The sequence below is a fragment of the Epinephelus lanceolatus genome, chromosome 20 (assembly GCF_041903045.1).
Source record: "Epinephelus lanceolatus isolate andai-2023 chromosome 20, ASM4190304v1, whole genome shotgun sequence".
NCBI lineage: Eukaryota > Metazoa > Chordata > Actinopteri > Perciformes > Serranidae > Epinephelus > Epinephelus lanceolatus.
The window spans coordinates 26,728,535-26,742,893 of record NC_135753.1 but is presented as its reverse complement, the minus strand read 5'-3'; the positions used below and the strand labels follow the sequence as shown (position 1 = coordinate 26,742,893).

General features: G+C 44.0%; 1 protein-coding gene across 2 annotated transcripts in view; it reads left to right on the top strand.

Moving 5' to 3' along the window:
* ctnnd2a (catenin (cadherin-associated protein), delta 2a) overlaps positions 1-10,754 on the top strand; it is a 374,464-nt gene extending 363,710 nt beyond the window's left edge. For both annotated transcript variants that reach the window (XM_078162769.1, XM_078162768.1), the window contains exons 22-25: positions 261-387; positions 8,582-8,713; positions 9,277-9,353; positions 10,192-10,754. In XM_078162769.1, coding sequence (XP_078018895.1) covers positions 261-387; positions 8,582-8,713; positions 9,277-9,353; positions 10,192-10,611 — 756 coding nt within the window. In that variant the 3' untranslated portion in view covers positions 10,612-10,754. The remainder of the gene's footprint in view (positions 1-260; positions 388-8,581; positions 8,714-9,276; positions 9,354-10,191) is intronic.
* The last annotated feature ends 3,605 nt before the right edge of the window (positions 10,755-14,359 follow it).

Genomic DNA, 14,359 nt, shown 5'->3' with positions numbered 1-14,359 from the left:
GGTTTTACATGAGTAGTTTAAAATATATATATTACTTAAATGTCTAGAATAAATCTTTGTCTCACCTAGTATGGGGTAAGGATGGCTGATATTTAGAAGTAATGAAATCAAGTGATCTTGCCATATAAAATATGCCATGATGTCAGATACTTACAGATATGACTGCGACTTTAGACCTAAACAAAACACTTCATCAACTGCACATTGGAGCTTGAGTTTGTGCAGCTGCCTAAACTTTGTGTCTGTGTGTTTCTTTGCAGGATGGTTACTCCCAGTATCACTTTGTGGGCTCTGCCTCAACGATAGAGAGAGACAGACAGAGGCCCTACTCCTCCTCACGAACTCCCTCCGTGTCCCCTGTCAGGACGTCCCCAAATAACCGCTCTGGTGAGGAATATATGACACTTTCAATACAGAGATTATGTATTTGTTGTGTGTGTGTGTGTGTGTGTGTGTGTGTGTTTCTTCTGGTGCCTTGGTTCTCTTAAAAACCAGTTTCAGTTTAAGGCCTTCCAACTGATGGTATATTTTCTAGTTGAAAGTCTCCTGTTAAGACGTTCATTGAATTTTAGAGTTAAGGTTAAATTTGGTCTAAATCACTGGGGTCTTGAGAAGTTCAGGTGCAAAAGTTGGTTGAAAAGGAGCATAGACATAGTGGGCTGTCAACCCCCCCAGAAAATTAGGAGGAAATGAGACCAGAGCTCCTTTTACTCAAACAGCCATTGTATGAGATGCTTTGAGTAGAGTAGTTGAAGAATGTACATGAAGTCGTGTAGCGCTTGACAGATGGGATACATGTTGCATCGCTGGTGGTGGTGCAGGGGCCAGATCCACCTTGTTGTGATGAAAGAATAAGAGTTAACTCTTATGGATATACAATACCGGGAGAGGAGACTTATGAAAGCAGTGAGAGTAAACTGAAGCTAACATCATCAAGCAGCCTAACCTTATAAGCCAATTTTGTTGCTAAGGTGGAAGCTCTTCCTTTCCAAAGTTTTATCGAAGAGCCAGCAAGATCTTGTTGGTGTCTTCATGTCAAGGATAACAGTCTTTTATACACACTGAGAAAAGGACGTGCTCATGCTTAACCAAACTGGCACCGCCACCAACTATCTAACTGGAACACACAAGGAGAAACAGGACAAATACAGGTGACACTCAGCCCCAACAGTTCAACCGATGGTGGGTCATACAGTTAATTTATTTTACCGATGCTTTGTGATGCAGAAAACAACATTTGACTCGGCTTCTAAAGGTGAGAATAATATTGATCATGATATAAGGTGGCTTGTGGACATGACTGCTGGGGTAGGCTAACATTAGCCATGTTAGCTGCGACATAAAAACATTAACATAAAGTTCTCTCGTTGTTGTTGTGGTCCGACAACTTGATGGAGACAGTGGTATAGCACATATTTTGTGATCTTGTCAACCTAACATTCTTCACTTGCACTTTCGCCACTGTTGTCCGACTCCATGGGAGCAGGTCTTACCACTGTTTGTGGTCTTATCAGCTCAAAAAGCATCAGCAGACAGTTTTTAACTTTCAGACTTCACTGTATCAACACTATTAAGTTAAAAACTAGTTGAAGTATTCTTAAGTAAAATGTTGTATTCAGCGCTCACGGCTAACAACCAACCCGGTAATGTTACCAGCGAGCTTGTTGCAAGATGGCTGTACCCTGCTGGTGGAACCGTGAAACACCATCTAGTATGTTAGCAAACCTACGTAGATATCAAGTTCGTATTCAGTGTCATATGTTGCCTTAAATGGGCTACAGTTCAAACAAACCACAGTCATATCGTTCAGTGTCTCATCTCCTCTTTAAGGTTGTATAATTAAGTTATAAGTTATTGTTCTCGTCTTGCACTTGTGACAGAAGGTTCTCCTTGTTAGGTGCAAGAATATAATGTATGTGGGACATGAGTGAAACCAGAAGGTGCAGGTCACACTTGGATTCTAATGAGCTCTAATTTAGACATTAGCCGGCAGCATCAACATTTACCAGTCAATCAATCTTTACATCAGAGCTAAATAGCTGTTAGCGTCAGCGCTCACCACCCGCAGGCTTTCATGCTGTAAAGTATGATTATCGTTAGCCTTTAGCTTGAGCCCATTGGCCTTCATGCTTAGCAAAGGGCGCATTAGCATTAGCTGTTAGCATCAGTAGTAGAAGAGCCTTTGGCTGTGCTTTCTCCACACCGGGCTTAGCAAGCTGATGAGGCAGAAAAGTACTTTTCCTTCCTCCCGGCTTAGAGAGGTCTTCAAGGACCCAGCTAAAAGAGAGAGGGGGAGAGACAGAGGGAGTGAGAGAAGGGGAAGAAAAGTGTGTGTTTGTGTGTGTGAGAGAGAGAGAGGAGACAGAGAAAGAGGGAGGGATGAGATAAACAGAGAGGGAGATAAAGAGAAAAAGCAAGGAGGCAAGAAGAATTAGGGATTGAGGGATAGTTAATGCAGTGAGGAGGAAGTGAAGGATGAGGATTTGACTTTGGCCAGCGACATTGAAAATAAGGAGTTTTGAGATCATAGTGCGTAGAGAAATTTGTGGATGTCTGTAGTACAGTGGAGGAGGTGGAGGGGGGACTTCCATCTTCCCTCCCGCTCCTCCCCTCTCAGCACTCCTCGCCTCCCCCTTTGCCTCTCCATTCTTCCTCCCCTTCTCGCTCACCCGTTTCATTCTTCTCCTCCTCCTCCTCTTTGCAGTAATCCTACTTTCTTCTCACCTCTTCCTCTGATCTCTCACTCTTTACAGGCTGCCTCAGTGCACACACACAAACACACACACACACACACACACACACACACACACACACATATACACACACACCCACATACATCTGTATCTCCTCTCTGCATACGCTCCAGACTGCAATCCGGCCCCTTAGAGATGGATCAAAGCAGGAGGAGTAATGATGGCATGCAGGCACACTGGGAGAGGGAGGGAGCGAAAGAGTTAGTGTGAGGAGAGAGTGGTAAAACTGCGATAGAGATAGTGAGGAGTGGTGGGGGTGCAGGCTGCGAGGATGACAGAGAGACAGAGGGAGAAACAAAGGGGGAGAGAGACCTCTGCATCCATCATGGCCCCCACAGGGTCCTGCTGTGTTTTGCGCTGATAGAACGAGTCTCTCAGCCTCTCATATCCAGCAGTTACAAGCCAGGTCCCCACGGTAATAGTAAAAAGCAGTGGCACGGTCTATTGGGGGCGGCTTGTGACAGATTGAGCCTCCGCCTTAATGGAATCGGCTGCAGAGGTGACAAATAGAAATTAAATATCAAAGTGTCAAAACATTATAAAAGCCTCTATCTCCTGTGTGTGTCCCTGTTTATCTTCCTGCTCCTAATGTTTGTAATTTCATTCACCTCAACTCAATAGGCACTAATCATGCATGTGCCCATGTCGTCTTGGTAAGATGCCGAAAAACCTGGAGAATAGATAAGAGGTTACAATGCTCCTTTGCTTTAAATGTCAAATATTGAAGGGTTGGATTAAAAGAAGTTAGTTCTTTAGTATTCAAATAGATAAAGTGACATTCCAGTGCACTCAAAAAAAAAACACTTTAAAAGCCTTTATTCTGTCTGGCTAGTCACATTTGTAAGTGTTTTGCCCCGCTGCTATTATCTGGGTATAGGAGAACAGCCAAAGAGAACAAAGGCTTTTTCATACTGATTTTTGGCGTGCCTTACATCTTTTTTTTTCTCCTCCAGAAACGTGGGAAATGTTTCTGCTTGCACAACTGAGAGTGGTGCTCTCCATTAAAAGTGTGTGTTGGGTATTCACACACACACATATTGAGTATTGATGCACGTGTTTCTTCCAGCGGTTTCAGTCCTTCAGTCATCTGCACTTCTCAAAGTTAGGTTGAACGGGTCCAAAGAGCTTATGTTCAGAATGCCCTTCACTTCTGAGGGTATGGATTATATATGCTGAATATATACCAGCCTGTATGTGTGGTGGGTCGTTACAGGACTGTTTAGCTAAGCAGGAGGAAGAGGCTGATACACAGGTAGGCAGGATTCTGGCAATTCAGTGTGTCAAGATAACAGGGACTGAGTAAGCACTTTAAGTATGCTATGAGGGGATTACATTGTGACATGCTGAGTGTGTGTGCGAGAGAAGGACGGAAAAAACATGGTATGTACAGTATGTGTGTGGCGGTCTGCCCTCGCCTGTGCCTGTATGGGTGCACACAGGCATGTGTGTGGTGATGCATTCATGTGTGAGAAATAGCTCTGGTCTAAAAGCTTGACAAAGTGACAGACAGAATGATTGTGAGGTTTGAAGACTTCAGCTGGATTTGAAAGTAGAAGAAATTGGCCATCAAGCTCAGTTAATAGTTCAGTTGTTAAGGCTAGTCATAAGTGTATTATTGTCAAAATAACCAGTAAACTAGCAGCAATGCTATGTTTTATATGTTAAAATATGGTAACAATATCCACTTTTATATAATTGATAGTGTTAACTAATGTCCATTTCAATTTAATACTTACTGATTTTCAAGCAGTTTTGTATTGCAACAATGGCGATAGTATATGTAAGTGAACTTCACTAGCTTTTGGGCTGTTGCACAAACTACACATTGTACTTCCACATTTTGTAAGCCCGGCAATACAGACATAAAAAGGTATAGAAGTGGATCAAGTTAAACCAGATAAACCAAGATAAACCAAGATCCTGTTCTCACCAAAAATGTTTTCAGATGCATATTTTAGTGCACTGTTTGGCTGTAGCACAATCAATCAATCAATCAATCAATCAATCAATTTTATTTATAAAGCCCAATATCACAAATCACAATTTGCCTCACAGGGCTTTACAGCATACGACATCCCTCTGTCCTTATGACCCTCGCAGCGGATAAGGAAAAACTCCCCAAAAAAAATCCTTTAACAGGGAAAAAAAAAAACGGTAGAAACGTCAGGAAGAGCAACTGAGGAGGGATCCCTCTTCCAGGACGGACAGACGTGCAATAGATGTCGTACAGAACAGATCAGCATAATAAATTAACAGTAATCTGCATGACACAATGAGACAGAGACAGAGAGAGAGAGAGAGAGAGAGAGAGAGAGAGAGAGAGATGCAGGTAATGACAGTAGCTTACAACAACATTATTGAAAGTAATAATATTATAGTTATAGTTCTGGCTACTGTGGTACAATATGTTGAAAGTATGTATTAATATCTGGCAGTATACATGTGTGACAATAGTCATATGTGTATAATAACAGTAGAAGTATGACTAATGACTAATGATGGCAGCAGCAGCAGGAGGCATCTGGCAGGACCACGGCAGCAGCACAACCACACACGTCACACTGTCCAGGCACCGCTGCGGTATGAGTTAATCTGAGAGACAGTGGAGCACAAAGGCTCCGGAGAAGAAGCCGAGTTAGTGACATCCAGAATGGCCGAGTTAGCAAGATGCAGTAATAGAATACGAGAGAGAGAGAGAGAGAGAGAGAGAGAGAGAGAGAGAAGGAGAGAAGGTGCCCGGTGTATTATAGGGGGTCCTCCGGCAGACTAGGCCTAAGTTAGCCTAACTAGGGGCTGGTACAGGGCAAGCCTGAGCCAGCCCTAACTATAAGCTTTATCAAAGAGGAAAGTCTTAAGTCTAGTCTTAAATGTGGAGACGGTGTCTGCCTCCCGGACCGTAACAGGAAGATGATTCCACAGGAGAGGAGCCTGATAGCTGAAGGCTCTGGCTCCTGATCTACTTTTGGAGACTTTAGGGACCACGAGTAACCCTGCGTTCTCAGAGCGCAGTGTTCTGGTGGGATAATATGGCACTATGAGCTCTAAGATATGACGGAGCTTGACCATTTAGAGCTTTATAAGTTAACAGTAGGATTTTAAATTCAATTCTGGATTTTACAGGGAGCCAGTGCAGAGAAGCTAAAACAGGAGAAATATGATCTTGTTTCTTAGTTCCTGTTAGTACACGTGCTGCTGCATTCTGAATTAGCTGGAGAGTTTTTAAGGACTTACTAGAGCTACCTGATAATAGAGAGTTACATTAATCCAGCCTTGAGGTAACAAAAGCGTGGACCAATTTTTCTGCATCTTTTTGGGTCAGGATAGGCCTAATTTTCGCAATATTACGCAGATGAAAAAATGCAGTCCGTGAGGTTTGTTTTAAATGAGAATTAAAAGACAAATCTTGATCAAATATTACTCCGAGGTTTCTTACGGTAGTGCTAGAGGCCAGAGCAATGCCATCTAGAGAAACTATGTCATCAGATAAAGAGTCTCTGAGTTGTTTGGGGCCAAGAACAATAACTTCAGTTCACAAGAGTTTGTGAATAGGAAGTGGACACCATACTGTTTCCTATAATATGGAGTCTAAAAAAAGTGAGATCAAACAGTAAAAATAAGCAGTGCTTATAAAATACAAACCAAGATTCTGTCACTGTGTTGCCTACTTCTTGCCTCAGATGCCTCAAACTTTTAGCTTACTGTTTAGCTGTTATTCGAAATTGTTTATTACTGGCCAGCCGCCATATTGTTTCCTATAATATCCAAGCTCGCATTACCTCACCCACCAGCAGGAGCGTCTATTGGCCGGCTGCAGTGCAGTGCATTTTGGTAGTTGTAAGTTTTCTACCTCTTGAGCAAAAGCAAAGTGGCCCTTGTTTTTTCCCAAAAAATTGGAACAACCCAAAACAGCGCACATCATTGGCTTTTGTGCAGTGTTGGCTGTCTTTGCCTCCAGTTGGCCAGCCGTACATCTGGACACAGATGTTTGACGTCATATGCAAAGAAGCTACTAGCTGTATTCACATGTTGGGAAGCCAGTGAGGGATCATGATCTTGTGACTACATTAGCATCTCTTTAGCCCAGATCAGACCAAAGATTCGCGGCGAGAGGAGGCAACTACTTGCAACGCGCCGTTATGCAACGTTCTAAAAACCTGCTGGTTCACACCAATGCAACTAGATGAGACGGTGTATCATCTCTATGCAACAACTCTCTGTACTTCTGTTCTGATTTCCAGCTTTTCAGGCTAATTTTGTGGCTGAATATAATTTGTAGCTTCTTAAAATATGAATGAGGATAGTGATAGTGAGATACTGGCTACAGCTGCATTATAGTGGTGAAATGGCCAAAAACAAAACCAGCATTATATGGACTGTATTCATAATCGATATGCTACAATAATATAAATAGCCAGGGCCAAGTAATTATTCAATGAGAATGAGCATGTGGGCGGGGCATAAGCACATAGAGCAAGCAGCAGCAGCGACCCACTGTCTGACACCTGCACAATGGAGGTCTTAAACAGAGGGCTCGGTGGGGACGGAGCAAATGCTGCAGCAAGCAAACACGCCATCTGCGGTCATCTTGACTTGACCAGCGGACTTCACTACAAGCCGATCGGCTGTAGAAACAGGCGACATGTCTTATGTCTCAAACCAGGTGCAGGCAATTTGACCAGCTGAGTTGCAGGTGGCACCGTTAGCCGGTTTGAGTCAAGCTCAGACGGCTAGATCACACCGCTGCAACTAAACTTTGCAGCGTTCTAAAACGGTTTCGTCTCATTGAGAACATTGGTCTGAACTGGGCTTTATGAAAAGACCATATTTCCAGCAGTGAAATACGTCTTTAAAGTCTTTTTAAAAGAGCACAAAGGGAGCATGATGGGTGGTGTTGAGATAGGGGTACATGAGTTCATTCAGGACAAGTCAGACAAAGAAGGATGGGAACCACTGCTGTGAACTGTGCTCTATTTTCAAACTGGTTGCAGCCCTGATATGGTCACCTTGACTGAACCTAAAGATCTGATCCTAATCTGATCACCAACACACTTCTTTTCCACGTGGCATGGAAACTGCAGCATCATAGCCCCTGTATGTAATTTGCTGCTGCTGTTGCTGCTGTTGTTGTTGTTGTTGTTGTTGTTGAGTCTGCCTGAGAGCTCCCCCTGTTTTTTTGTCAGGACTGGGGTTTTGTTGCCAGGCCTGACATTGTTGTAGTCAACCTTTGTCAGGACAAAAAAATAAAGCCTGTTTTTGTGATGGTAGAGCTCAGTTGCCTCAAGCAGAGTTCAGCTGTCTGCTGTTCACTCTGTTTCCTGGCTGGTAATGTCAAGCTCGCCTGGTTTCAGATCTGGATATTTTACCTGAGCTAAAAACACATAAAGGCCCAAAAAAAAAAGGAATACATTGTCTGAATTTAGGAAAACGTGAACCAGATTGAAACAAATAATGTGTCAAAACTAGTGTGTGTGCGTGCGTGCGTGCGTGCGTGCGTGCGTGCGTGCGTGCGTGCGTGTGTGTGTGTGTGCGTGCGTGAGTGAATTCCCAGAAGTCCTTTAACATGCTGGAGGTGACCCTTTATGCTGACAAGCTAAATGATGAATAATGACTGTGCACCTTGAACAACCAAGACACTCACACTCACACTCACACACACACACACACACACACACACACAAATATAAGCATGCAGAGTGTGGAGGTACATGCTGTTCAGGGTTTATTGCTCATTATTTTGTGTGTGTGTGTGTGTGTGTGTGTGTGTGTGTGTGTGTGTTTGTGCGTGCGTGCGTGCATGCATGGGTGTGTGTGTGCTTGTGTGTGTGTAGCGAGCGCTCCAGCCTCCCCCAGAGAGATGATGAGTCTGAAGGAACGCAAGATGGACTACGATTCCACGGCAACCAACGCTGGTTTCCATAGCAACAAAGGAGAGCACACATCCCGGAAAGACGGCATGGCAGGTGCGCGCTTGTGTGTGTGTGTGTGTGTGTGTGTGTGTGTGTGTGTGAGATGGAGAGACAGAGAAGAATTAAATGATTCTATTTTATCCCCACTTTATCTTTCTTTCTCTTCTATTTTCATTCCCTATTTCTCCTCTCGCTTTCTCCCCTTATCTTTTTTCTTTGACCTCACACTATTTTTCTTCCCTTATACACTCTTCTCTTTTTCTCTATCTTTGCCAGTCTTCTTTCCAGTATCTCTGTCTCTGCTTTCTCGCTATCTTCCCTGTCTCTCTTTGTCTCTTTTTCTGCCTCTCTCTGTCTCCCATTGTCTGTGTTTCTTTTCTTTTCTTTCATCCTCTGCTCTTTTTTGTCTTTCTCTCACAATGTTCTCATGAGGTCACAAGGGACGGACTAATTGCCACACTTTTAGACAAACTGCAGTAAGATTTGTGCTGTAATTAGCTGATTTTTGACTAAGCCAATTGTGGAGTTTCCCACGATTTTGTTGGTCTTTGAATTATTATTATTACAAGTCGTGGTATTCATTCACATCCTCTTTTCTCTGTCCTCCACCCATGCAGTTCAAGTATCCTGCGGGACATCTACGTTGTTCCGAAACTCTTACCTGACTGCCAGCGATGACATTAAGCAAAACCAGGTGAGTTAATAGGACTCTATAAATGTACTACTCACTTACACACCTTCATATACACACAGTAACATGCCAGCGCAGCAGGTTTTAGCAGGGCATGCGTGTCGTTGGGGGCTGTCATAAATTGGCATATGCTGTCATGACAAGGTGGTTATTAGGAGAGATAGCAGCAGGATGGAAGAGGCACACACACACATGCAGGCAAGAAGGTGTCTCGCTGTGATAAGAGGCAGAGTGTGCATTAGAGACACGCCCTCAGCTCAGGCAGCGCCAAACCACTGCAGCCTGAAACCTCAGTCGATTGCGCTAATTATTTTCTTCTGTTTAATGACTCTGCTGGGGACGAGGGAGGGGGAACAGAGAGCAGCGCTGCCTTTGGCTGGGAATATTAGAAGTGGAAATTTCTTGATCATATGTATCAAATATGTAATTATTGTATAAGTTCCTTTGTGTGAATACAAACTTTGATTTTACCATTGACAGTCAAACTAAGGGGCTTTTGCACATGCAGACATCTACATGCGAACACACACACACACACACACACACACACACAGAACTAGCCTGTGAGAGTTAGTGTTAGAGATAAATTTCCCCCCTCGATACCTGCATGTAATAGAGAATTCACAGCATGAGTCCCTCCCCAATTGATTCCTATCTGAGCCTTTTTACCCGTACTGCCTGCCTTTTCAAAACCTTCTCCCCCATGTGCTCACTCTCCACCTGCCACTCTCCTCTTGTCTCCATGTCCTCACCTTTATCTCCCTCCCTGATGACTCTCCATTCTTGTTTGCTACACCTTACCCCACCCCACCACCCACCACTTCCAACACTTCCTCACCAGGCTCCGGCCCAGCCCTGCGTCGTGCCTCCCCAGCCCCAGCAGGACAGCCCGCCAGCAGCCGTGCTAAAAGATTACGACCCCTACCCTCCCCCTCCTTCCTTCCCCCAGCCTCAGCCGCCGCAGCCTCCACCTCACAGCCAGAGTCGGAGCTTCAACGAGGTCTACTACGAGGACCAGGGGCCTCCGCCTCCTCCGTCTCAGCCACAGCCGCAGGTCCAGGCGCAGGCCCAGCCTCAGGCCCAACCCCAGCAGCCTCCGAGCTCCACCGGACCGCCCCGAGACCCACGGGAAGACCTGCGCATGCATCTGGGCCTCAAATCCACGGGGAACTACGTAGACTTCTACTCGGCCTCTCGGCCGTACAGCGAACTGAACTACGAGACCAGCCACTACCCGGCCTCGCCTGACTCCTGGGTCTAGTTAGACTATGATGATGGGGGGGCAAGAGAGAGTCTGAGTGTGCGTGTGTGAAAGGGATTATTTTTGCAAGCGATCAACAGCAGATTAACACAAGGTGACAGCAAGTGGCATGTTGAAACCGGGTCTTGTAGCCAGTGGCAGGAAATTTGTGTTCTCTAAAATAAGGGGGAAGCTAGACGGGGTTAAGAAATGAAGTCAGGTCGAGTGACAAAGAGAGACTGTGCATGTGCATGCGGACATTTTCCTTTTCTTTCTTTTTTTTTCAAACCACTTTATTTCTTCAAAGTCAGCTCCATTGCACCGGTGAGTGGATAAGGAGGAAGTAGATATGAAGAAGTGTGTTTGAAAGGCTGAGAGAGGAGTGGGCAGTAGAATATTGAAAGAGAGAAAATGACCAGGCGGAGAGAGTGCGCAGAGACCTAGAGAGGAGAAGAGAGATGAGATCAAGAAATAATGGGGAGCGGATGAGGGTGAGCTCTTACTCTGTAGGAGCAGGGAGTGTCCTGACCTTTTGTTGAAGACAGAGCGGACGAGGGAAGGGACAAAGATGGCATATGGGTTCTTGAGGAGGTCAGGAGGAATAAAAGCACAGAGAAAGATGAAAGCACATCAGGCACAAGGCAAGAAGTGGATGTTTACCATTTCAACCAAGTGACAAACGTAGCACCGCTTTTAACCCCTCCCCCCCTTTTTGTTGCGATGGCCTTGTTGCCTACGGAGGCTTCTTGTTTTCAAGGAATGTCATCTTCAACAGACTTCTTTTTCGTCACCATTCTTTTACATCTTTTTTTTATTTGTACTTTTCTAAATTTTCACTTTCACAAAAGCATTTTTATTTTCTGTGTACAGTTCAAAGGTGATATAGTGTGTATATTACACATGTTTTTGATGGGGCCACTTGTGAAAATATGATTTCTTTTTTCATGACTGACTACTGACTGAAACAACAAAAGCAACAAAAACAAGTGAAACGCGAACACAAGAAGCTGAAAAGACAGACATCGTCAGGATGGATGTCAGTGGACACCTTTTGTTTTTGCCCTTTTCCTGAGCTGGAGAGGAAACCCTGAGGAATTTTTGTTTTTCTCTCTCCATCAAATGAATTTCGTTGTGGACATGCTCAAACGTCAAGAGCAGTTCAAGGCTGCCAGAGCATCAGATTGGCAGAGCAGCATCGCTCCAGAGTCCCTGTCAACAAAAGTGCTTTTTCACTGCCTAAAGAATCTATGTGTATGTTTAAAGCACACTCTCTGTCTTTGGAAAGGGTCGTCTTTTCCTTTTGGGGAGCTGATATGTCTGACCATGTCGACTCTCAGTGGTTTCTCATCATCACTTGTGCATAAAAACTGGTCTGTCCGACAAGAGCCACCATGACTATTGTACATTTCAGTGTACAGTAGAGATAAAGAGACAGAGAGAGACATGACATTGTGCCAAACTTTGACACCTCGTGGACCAGTCCTCATGGACTTTAAAGGGACATTCTGTCGAAGTTTACAGACAATGACTGGATGACTCCCTCTGCTGTTTGTAACGTTTATTTTCTTGTGTTTTGATCAGGTGAAGCTGTACTTATTGCTGGGGATCATGGGTAACATCTCCCTCCCATAGATGTACAGACCTGCCTCTCTGTGTTGGCTGAGCATGTGTGGGCGTGCTTGTGTGGGGACACGTGTGCGTGCGTGCGTTTGTGTACGTGTGCATGTATGTGACAGAATGCGTGGCCCGTGTGTGTAAACGTAAACTTGAGCGAGCGTATCTATGCATGCATGTGTGTAGTAGCGTGTGTGTGTGTGTGTGTGCGTGCGTGTGTGCCTCTGTTGCGTGTATGTGCGTTCCTGTATAAATCAATGTCCAAACAAGGCATTCCTACCGACAGTTTGTCCAGTTTTACAACAAGAAAAACCAAGGTAAAAATCACTAGAATGAATTGTTGATATAGAATGACAAATCTATGAATATATGAATATAAATATAAATATATATATATAATTTTTATGTGCAGATGTCAGTGTCACTAAATGCAACAAATGTTCGCAGAGAAAAAATGATTATGTGGTGTACAACAGGACTCTTGTTCACTTGACCTAAACGTGGAAGCTGCTGATCAGCCCCCCCCCCCCCCCCTCAATCGAGACAAAAGAGAAACCCCACCTGAAGATGCTCAGGCTCTGGTGCGAGTTGTGTGTTATTGTGTGTCCATGCTTCTTAGATGACCCTGCTGAGAGAGGACCGTACTTGAACACAAGGAAAAATAAAAAGACTCTTTGCAATCAAACAACATTGTCTCCGCTACTGTTGATCATTTGAACCAAGTTTTTAGACAGAGATGTCCAGTTGTGTCGTGAATTAGCAGCTGTCAGATGCTTCCTTCACATGTACATTGTTTAAAGTGGTTTTCTCACAAGGAAAAAATTATGTGTCGGGTTAATCTGACACGCTTTGATGCGTTTTAGATTAATTCACGGTTGTACTCGTTCTTTCAGTCTGTCTTTTGTTCAAAAGGGCTTCAGGTGGCTTTGAAGTAGCATAATACCAGAACATTTTCCTTCCCACAGCCCTCCTTAGGTCTCTGAGCCAGACTTTTAAAAACAAAAAAATTAATTAGTAATAACAGGTCACAAAGTTTTTTACATATCCAGTCAGGTGAAACCAAGCGATGCTTACAAATACATAGAACATAAACACTGTAAATACATGTTGAATGTACCAGGGGACAGTGCACGACAACACTGATGCTTCTATCATATGAATCAATCCCATACACTAACACTTCAACAAACTCTACCTTGGAAAGCTTTATATGACCACTTCAAGTTGAAGCTCTATCTGCAAAGTGCCATTCAACATCTGACACAAAATAAAACGAACACCTTAAAGCACCACCAAGATTTTATCAAGGAGTTGAAGGAGCACTTTACTGATTTGTGCACATGTTCAGTCTACCATACAGCCTGCAAAACAGCTGTATAATGTCTGCTGTGGCTGCGGAGTAGCTCTCTAAAGCCTGAGAAAATAATCTAAAGCAGTTTGGACTTGAGACTTAAACAGAAAGCTAGAGTTACACACTGGAGGTGTGGAGTTTGTGCTGTTTATCCAAGTGGGGTTGGGCGAGGGGGTCTAATGAAAGACGCTGTCAAGTTTCATTATGGGAAATGTTGGAGTTAAGGGTTTTGGGGGCATGACTTGTATTCAAGCAGCAACCTCCAGGGCTGAACAATAAAGCCAATGCGAAAGTCCCAAAAACTGCAGTTCCTCAAATGGCCACTTGAGGCTGGCTCAACTTCACAGCAGAAATAAACATGTGTACAGCCTTGTATAAGTAACAGTTTTGGTGTGTAAAGCTATCAGCGTTCAAATCAACTGTACAGGGGAAGAATTTTTATGTAACTCATTTGTCTAAATTTTATTAGCACAGGATGTCTGCTCGGCATCACCTCAGATTATTCAAGTCACATAACCACCCTCTCCTCCAAATACAGTCACATCAGGTCATATTTTGGCTCTAAGAATCCATGATGGTGACGACCAAAATGCCAAACTGGAGGCACCACTGAAGGCGGGGCCCTGTTCTTTCCTATGTAAGTTGCTCAGTGGTGCATAAAGCCAAAAAAATTCAGAGTGTAAAACTACCTGGATCTTCGGCATCACTGAACCCACAGAACAAGCGCACTGGAGACTTTGCCTGCCAAGCTGGCTACTTCCAGTTCTGTGCTGATCATTAGAAAATGGGGATAAAATGATTTAA